Source organism: Hipposideros armiger, unplaced genomic scaffold (assembly GCF_001890085.2).
Source record: "Hipposideros armiger isolate ML-2016 unplaced genomic scaffold, ASM189008v1 scaffold_416, whole genome shotgun sequence".
NCBI lineage: Eukaryota > Metazoa > Chordata > Mammalia > Chiroptera > Hipposideridae > Hipposideros > Hipposideros armiger.
Window position 1 is genome coordinate 1,320,786 of NW_017731766.1, and position 9,254 is coordinate 1,330,039.

Here is a 9,254-nt window from a genome sequence, read left to right on the forward strand (position 1 = left end):
TAGGCCAGAAAGCTGACTTCATTTGGAAGGAATATCTGTATCCAATCCTATTTATAGACTTGGAACCAGAGACCTAAAAGAGGAGGTAAAAGAATTCCTAGTCTGAAGTCCACTTGCATGACTTTATGGTGTGTCTTTATGGGTTTTTTTTAAAAGAAGATTTTTATTAAAATATAGCTAACATACATGTGATTTGGTGGGGAGATCTATAAAAAGTAATTTTAGATCCAAGACAGGAGTATAGATCTGAAGGACTGTAGGCAAAGATTATGGAACAATTAACTAAAATCAACTGAATCGACATTAGCGGGTGTGTGTTACTAAATTTTCAAAATATTGAGTTGACCCCTCTTTGAGCAGGTTGTACTTAATATTGATTATGTTAAGATAGATACATATTAAATAGAATAACAATTGGGATTTGGAAATACCTTCAGAAATCTATAATTTGGATTTAAAATTAGCTTTCCCCTTTTAAATTGTAAATTTTTCTGTGGTTTGTGCGCTTTTGTTCACTTTTGTTAAATATTTACATAGCAGAGAAGAGACTGGCAAATGTCTAGAAAAGTTGGTAATGTTTTGATTCAGGATATTGTTTTGATTTGGGCCCAGTGATGGCCTCCAATAGGGAATTTGCAGGGAGAATGAAGACCCTATTTCTAGGTTATGGCAAATTTAGGATTTGCTTTAGGATTGTATTAAGATGGTTGCTATAAAACAATCTCATTGAAATGCCTGATATAATAGGCAATTCAGAAACAGAACAGGAGGCTGGTGCCATTCCTATTGCCAGGAGAAAATAAAACAAGCTGCATTAATTAGTTACCTGGTTCTGACCTAGGTAATAGCCTCTTCATATTCTGTATTTACAGTTTGTGTATACTTAGACTGTATTCATTCAACAAAGAGTGAATAGAATTAACATGAAAGCTTTAGCAATGTTATGCTATTTTGAATAAAGGAATAGGAAGTTTAAAGTCATAGTGATACAGTCTATATATTTTTAGCTTTTCAGGATGTTTTTGTGTCTACCATGGATAGTTGACACGCCGATCAGAAGGGAAACAGTTCAACTCTTATTTTTTTAAATCTTTACTCAAGTAAGACAACATTTATAGATTCAAGGAATTTTTCCTCTTGTGATTTTAGATGGAAATAATTTTCTCCTTGTCATATTAATAGAACACTAATTTGTTTTTGTTCTTTTTTTTTTTGGTATTTTAAAAATTGTCATTATACCTAGTAATCAAACTTACGATTTTTTAGAGTGCACAGTTCTACATTCACATTGTGCAGTCCTCATCACCATCCATCTGTAATTTGGCTTTTGATAGAAATCTTTTAAATTGAGGATGCCATTGTTCTAGAAGGTGTTTAGAAACTAAGTCACAAGAGTGTTTTTCTTGGTCAGACATTGGCTTCCAGGATGCCTTCCTAATCAACCTACAGTTCTGCGTAGTGCTAATGGTGCCCTCACTTCTAAGGGCTAGAACTGCCTGCCTCTTGGTAAAATTTTTAGGTGAATTAGTATTATGCATTTACCCATTAAATACCCTTAAGAGTAGATTTTAGCTTAAAACTAACCCCTCTCATTGACAAAAACAATTGTTTTGGACAATTTTAGGAATATGGAAACCATTTATGTTTTAGTCATAGAGTTAATTTTCAAAACTTACTGTCACACTTGCCATATTTTCAAATTTGTGTACTATTTTTCCACTTTATGTTACTACAATTAATGTAAACAAATGTGCTTTCACACACCTAGATAACTATTAAAATACAATTCTAAGATCGTCTTGTGTACCACCCTTTGGTATAGGAAATACTGAGTTTTTATGTCTTTAAATCCATCTTGGGATGAGCTGAATCAAATTTTAATACATCTAATCTCTGAAAAACTAATTGCCAAACTTGAATTTTTTCTTATAGATTCCTGTTATTCTGGCACAAATTAAAGATTGGTTGCGGGGAGGTGTAAAGGAAAAGAAGAAACTGTAGACTCAAAAATTACCAAGATTTATCAAAATAGTGAATTTGTGAGTCAAATTCTCATTTTCCAACTGAATAAATTAGATGTTTGTAGTAGACGTTGTCTAACTTACGGGCTTTCTTTTGTTGGACACTTGTTTGTAAAATAATTTTTTTAAAACTTTGATGTTGAAAACAGGCCAATTTAAAATACCATGTCTTAAAACTTAGTTTAAACATGAATTTTTTTTTTTAGCTTTCCTTGTATCATAAGAATGTGACAGTTGATCTCCTTTCATTGCCTTAGAAATCTGAGTCTTAACCAGAAATTATGATTTAAAATTTCTTATATTTTTTTCTATCATAGTGACAGTATCTAGAAGGAAAATCAGGTACTCTATATAACTAAAGAATTAAGCTGTTCTCACACCAAAAAACTTGTAATTGTAATGCATATTAAGTTTTAGCATGGGCTTTTAAAACAAATATTACGGTAATTTTGTAATCCTCTTTGTCCTCAGTGGTCTCCAACACAAAGATTGGCTTAAAAGGTATTGAAAAAGCTTAGAAGGAATATAATCCTTCCTCCACCATAAAATGTAATAGAATTTGTTGCTTGCCTGGGCAGTGTGTTTTGTAGAGATGTGAGGGTCATCCTGTTCAGTGTAGAGGATAGAAATGGACAGTTGTGAGTATATAACCTGCCAGTGATGCAGGTGAGTTGGAGCTTTTATTAACCTTTTGGCACCAGTAGTGCTCCATCTCAGGCTTCTACTGAGCAGAGAATCACTCTCCACTTCTCAGGTGCATGGCTGGAAGTACAGGCTCTTGAGCCAGATTTGCTAGATTCAGAGGCTAACTTGAATCTGTCCTGACAAGCTGTGTGATCTTAGGCAGGTTACTCAATGCTATCATCTGTGAAATGAGGACAATAATTGTACTTCCTCATAAGGGAATTTCTCGTTTAAATATTTAAAGCAATAAAGGACCTGGCACAAGACTTATAAATATCATCATCACAACCAGCACGTCCTGTGTGTGGCATAGAAATTTCATTCTGGTAGCTTTTGATATCTTTCTGCAATATACACTGAGTATAAATGAAAAAAATGTTATAGCAATGTTATTCCTACCTGAAAATTAAATAATCATAGGATGATCATCCATAAATATCTAGAAGTAGGTAAGAACTATTTCCAGCAGGCATTTGCGGAGGGCAGCTGGGTTGGAGGGCAGCTGGGTTGGAGGTCACAGTAATGGCGAAGGTTGAACTACACTGACATTTAAACTTGCCCCATTCATGTATCGCATAAATCCCAGGAGTCTATTACTGGCTGATTTCTGCTCTTCCCTTATGCCAAGTACAGGACCTGACATGGCATAAATGATAGTTTACTTGAGAATGAATGAGGAAGAGTGATTCCGGTCCAGACACTGATGTACTAACGACCAGTCAGTCACTGGTTCAAAGTTCCGACACATCCCAAATCTTTTCAGACAGGCATGAGGAGTGTCTGAGCTGGTGGGGCTCCGTCGAGTAGAGGTCCCCTTAGGGAGCTTCTCAAGTATTAGAAGCACAAAACTACACTTGTTAGTTTTAAGTAGTGTAAATTAGCTGACTTGCACAGATGCTGGGTTCCCCTTGGACCCTTTGCCAAATGGTGAGAAAGTGGACTTTAATTTGAACATTAAAAAAATTTTTTTATTGCTATTGGTATGATTAAATAGATTGTTTCCCCTTTTTGGGAGGGAAATACTTCATATTCCAAGGTCTTGATCTGTGTGCGTTGTGGTCATTTTCCCCCTTGGCTCACTTGAGGTGCTGATTACAAACCGGTGATTTCCGCCAGTTTGGCTGTTAGCAGGGAATCGGCTGGGAGGGGCACATCTTGGTGTGAATCTTGGTGTGCTGGGAAGAGCTATGTGCAGTTTGCCTAAAACCCTAGAAAAATAACTGGTTAGAAAAAGAGGACTAAGGCTAGAAACCAGAATGTCTGTTGTAAAACAGTGCTTTTTCCTGCTTGTTCAGGTGGCATCATACTACATTGTATAAAGACAAAAATGATATGGAGTATTCAGCGAGGTAATAGGGACGTGTATATAATCTTAATTCTTTCGTTTTTAATTCTGGGCTTTGCGCTAAGAGCGGAACCTCCTCTACTTTGTCATGTGCTCTGGAAGGGAGGTTGAGTGTTCACTTGCCTTGTTCTGATTTGCCCTTGTGTGTCTGTGCTGCCTCCCAGGAATAGTCGCCATTGTTGCACATAAGCTTTCTCTTCATGGACAAAATAATTTCCAAAGAAATCACTGCCTTTCAGGAGGGTGTGCCTACATATAGGCTATCCCCATCGGGGCTCCGTGGCTTTTCCCAGTGGATCCTGTATGTGTGGTCAATTTCAAAGTAAAATCTTGGAGGGAGGGGAAGTTCATCTTAAACATTAGCACAAAGACTCATGAGCCCGGCTCTGTGGCCCAGGGACGGCATGTTACTTAGTATCGCACATGGTGTTTCGGGGGCTGGAGGGGAACCCCAGGGAAAGGCCATTCTTTGATGCAGCTTCTTGACTTGCCTAGAATCGGAAAGGCGATTCTGTAGAATGACTGTTGAAACCTAACAATTCTTACGGAGGGAGAGGGTCAAAAGAAATTCTCTCGTGTAGATCCCTTCTCTTCTTGGTGTGATTGCTGTTGGGGTATAGTAGTATATTTAAGTTTTCCCATAAATAAAAGGGTATATAACCTCATTTAAGAAAGTTCTTTGAGTTAAAATTCAAAAGTATTTGTTTATAGATTAGGTGTATAAACTTTCTCCTTTTCAATGTCAGAAAAGCCTGTTTTTAATGTGTTGATTATATGCTGCTTTTAACTTACCATTTTAAAAATAATTATAAGGACTGAACATTACCTAAATCAATGAACCCAGAATTAACTATGATGATGTGATCAATTGTTTATTTGTACTTAAAGCAGGGAATTAAGCACACAAGCAAACATGTTTAAAATTAAGGCTTAAAATAGCAAGCCTTTGAATTGTGCTTAGCACTTGTAGTCTGTTCTGAAATCCTCACTGAGAAAGCTTATCTTGTTAGACTTACTTCAAGCAGGTACTAACTCGTGCAGTAACTCAGGTCCTGCATAGTATTCACAGGTGCTCACTGGAGTTAAGAGAAAGGGATTTCAGGCACGTGGTCATTCTGCAAAACAGGGTCTCTTTAATGTAATACAGATAGGGATGATGGCTTCAGCCCTTGTTGGATACTAAGATCAGGATTACTTCAACGCTAGGCTAGTGTTGGTCTAGTAAAAGTTTTTGTCAGGCACACTACAAGTGAGTTAGCATTGGAGGGCAGCACCTTGGCGTGCCTGAAGGCGTGCTGCTGCCAAGTTGACTTGGGCCCGAGAGTGCCCTCTCCTGGCCATGGCTGGTGTGTACACACCTCAAGTCTTTTCATTTAGTTTAGTACTAAAGCTTCCTTGTCTGTGAAGCCCGCAAGTTATCTAGACAAAATAAATTCATTATGAAAATTCAATTGAATTTTGGTCTTATTTTTAAATTATTTTTTGGTAAAATGGATTAAAAAGAACTCGAATGACTGCTCTATTTTTGTTAACTTGGTTTTTTCTACCATAGGTCTCAACAAATGGCAGCTATTACATCAGACAGTGACGAATCCTGCTGCTCCCTTGCAGTGTCTGACAGACCACTGTGGATTCAGACTGGGAGCATTGAAGTTAACAGTGAAACGGGCAGGTCTGTCTGTGTTAAGCCCTGCCACAAAGTGAAGAGGGCATCATGTCATCACTTGATCATTCCCAAAATAGATTAGGCTAGACATGCAATAATCCATTAGTTCTTTTTCCTTAGTTTTCATTGACCTTGGTAGCTGCGTATACCTCATGTAGGGGATAGTTTTAATGAGTGAAACTAACTTTTCATTTGCTATTACCTGCTGTGCTAAAAAAGTAGAGCCAACCTCCTTTGAGCTTCCATGAGCTGAAGGGAATTTCTCCTCTGGTGGTAGAAGTTGGGACTGCAGAATTAAGTCAAATAGCACCTGAGCCTCCCTGGACAAATAGCGGATTTCTTTATCTTTTCACTCTCTCGGTCTTGGTCACTTTTATATTCATTATACTTTAACTTCTTAGTTATTACTTAATGTATATATATATATAAGAATATATATTCATACATGAACATATGTATATATTCTTAGTGAATTAACCTCAGAACCATTTGTCATTTACATAAGGCAAGTCAAAAAACTCAGAGGGTAGCAAAAGACAATGCTGAAATGTAGTTGTAATTATTTAAGTACATTTATTAAAATCTGTTTGGATAATGCCTGAAATGCTTATATTGGGCTCCTAGACAGCAGGGAAAGTTTAGGGATTTCTGTTGTGCTGCTTTTGAATATGCAATCTCTGCTTCCTTGAATTAAAGCTGTTTAACCCTCTGGTGTGTGCAGCTAATGAAGAGCTGTAATTGGGCTGTATCATTGTGTATGAGCTGTAATTTGCAAGCTGGGTCAGAATGGCATTTTGGATCAGAGGTTGAGGCTGGGATATTTTGGACTCTTACCTGTAGAGGGGTGGTAGCTACCTTTACAATGATCTCTTCCGGGAATGGCGTTTTTTTAGTTTTCTGCACCTCATAGGAAAAGTAAGATCTGCCTCAGTCCGTGGCTTTCCTGCCAACTTGAATAGGCCTCACTTAGTTAAAAGCCAAATGTTGAGAGTCATAAATAGAAGGAATGGAAATATACTTGGGATTGGCTATTTACTTTTTTTCTCCTTCAGTTTATAAAATGAGGATATTTCCAAAGTTCTGAGTCTAAATTTATTAGTATTAATGATATATCTCGGTTTTAGAAAATAAAAACTTTTCTTAGCTGAACGTCAAATTTTAAAATAAACAGTACTAAATCATTCTGGTTCTTCTGAAGCAAGGACTACATTCACCTTCCACTCTGATGTGTGCAGTATTTATGGGTAGAAGTAATTTTTCATTGCTCGACACGAAACGTGATAGCGTGCCCTGTGAAATTCCTTTATAGGCCTTGATCCAGGAAGTGAATGAGGCACGGCGACAGCTGGAAGTTAACGTAAGATAGAGTTGTATCAGAGTGGGAAAAGGTGTCTGCCTGTTTTGAAATGTTGGGAAGGATGGGGGGTGGGGGTTTCCTTTTTCTGTTTTGCATTCTTTGTCTGTTAGTCCACTGAAAATGTCATATCTTTGGTTTAAAAATACATTAGACCTAAAAAACTCACTTTTCTCTCCACTGATCACCTCTTTTGGAATTCAGACTCCTCCTGATACTTAGGTTCCCAGGTTTGAGAGGCATGATCTAGGATTGTAGAGGGTTGCAATGGGGTTCTTACCACTTCTTGGTATTAAAGGGAGGTCGGTATTGTTAGGCACTCTGGTCATGCTACTTGGCAGTAATTTTCAAAAGCCTTGTCCTTTGTAAATCTTCTGCTGAGTCCTGCTTTTGCCGGAGGTCTGGTGCAGAGTGCCTCTGCTGATGGTCAGGTTTGCTGACATAACAAGGGAGACTCTGGCCAGCCTAACCAGTGTACAGAAACTGTCTTCCAGCAGCAAAACGGTGCTCCTGATGCCTTCTCATGTGCTGTGTCTACCTCTGGGGAGCTACCCGCCACCCTCCTCTCTCTTGCTTTTTGCGTATATGTAGACAGCATGATCTGCAGCTGATTTCTACATAGCCAGGTTTCGTATATAAATTTGCTTAAGCTTATAGCCTGTGCTAGAGGAAGGCAGCTGGTGCTACATAGCAGTCCCCTGCAGCTAAGCTGACTTGCAATGTGTAGTATTGTTACCTGTGGAATGGCAGGATAAAGAACAAAGCTAAAATTCCCTTTTATTAGGCAAATATTTATGAATATTTTAAAAAATACACTCAAGTGCACATTCATGTGAAGATGACAACCATTTTATTTGTGTTCGAATTGGTCCAGATATACTTCAGAAATGAAATAAATGCTTCTGCTGGTTTACAATGGCAATAAGCTGTGTTCTCCAAAAATATTGGTCAAGCTTAATTTGATTTAAAAGAAAAAATTTAGTTGTGATCCTGCAGTCTATATAGGGCTTAATTTAAACAACACGGACATCACTTTTCTCAGATAATGACTTGTGCTTAATTGCATTTTCTTCCTTTTCTTTACTATATTTCAGCACAAAGACATTAGCAGTCTGCTGGTTCCATGGACCTGTAACCACAGTGACAGAGAACAGCAGAGCATCAGGACCGAATGACATTGGAGACTCAGATTTTTAAAGCTGCGCTAAGAAGTGAATGTTAAGGGCAGTGGTTAAAACCAACAGTCTATACAGGGGCACTTGCAAATTGTGCTATAGTAAACCGAAGAAAAGGTAAAAATATAAACTATTGCAATAAATTATGCATGAGATGAGGAGAAAAGTGATGTCAAATACTTTTCGCATACAAAGAACTCACTTGAATTTTATGTATGAAGAATCACTGACTGTAACTTCTTTTGATCGTGAAGTTCTTAGCAGTAGTTTGGACAGGCCTAGAGGGCATGGGATGACGGCAGAAATGTTATTTTTCATACGAAAACTTTGTGCTTTCTCCAAGGTTTATGTTACTCAGTTCAGATATGAGCAAAGGTATTTCTAAATGGCTCTCCTGAGAAACTGCAGTGGTCACACGCGGAGGCCAGCATTTCCTTTAGGGTGCCCGTGGAAACAGCAGAAAAGATATAACGTCGTTCTAAAAGGATGGCAAGGTACCCCATCCCACCCCGAGAATTTTGATCTTTTCTTTCTTTAATAAAGCAGGGCTGTATTATCTTGAGTATACGTTTGCTTGTTAGAACATACTAAGATGTATTTATTTGCCACCAGTATTTAACATTTTGTGCACATTTTCATAACTACATCCTTATCTTTCAAATTCTGACTCGAAGTGGATAGGCTAGTGTTGGTCTTGGAGTGAATATGTATACTATACTCTAAGAGCTAGTTCTTCATTCTGAGCTGGTAAGACATTATTATTCCTATCCTTACTGATTTAGTTCAGAAAAGGTGAATTTTGATGTGGACCTCTTGCCACAGAAAGCCCCTCCTCCTGTTTAAGAGCAAGAAATTTTCACAGGTCTCAGGTGGTACTTGACCCTGGGGAAGCAGCAGCAGGAACAGACCCATAAACATGGTGTCGAACTTTTCATGCGTGGAGCATGAATTCTTATTAATGGAGACCATAATGTTTTTTTTGTCTTTGGAAAATACATATTAAAAAAAA

The 9,254-nt window shown here is 37.8% G+C and overlaps 1 protein-coding gene across 3 annotated transcripts in view; it reads left to right on the forward strand.

The window, feature by feature from the left end:
• PWWP2A (PWWP domain containing 2A) overlaps positions 1-9,254 on the forward strand; it is a 31,846-nt gene extending 22,592 nt beyond the window's left edge. The window contains exons 2-4 of one of the 3 annotated variants that reach the window (XR_002126415.1): positions 5,603-5,722; positions 8,165-8,362; positions 8,589-9,254. Coding sequence is in view for 2 of the 3 variants with exons in the window: in XM_019664089.1 (XP_019519634.1) it covers positions 5,603-5,722; positions 8,165-8,267 (223 nt within the window). In the remaining variant the exon portion in view is untranslated. Of the gene's footprint in view, positions 1-5,602; positions 5,727-8,164 lie in introns of all 3 variants that reach the window. The other 2 variants (XM_019664090.1, XM_019664089.1) reach the window with 2 other exon arrangements.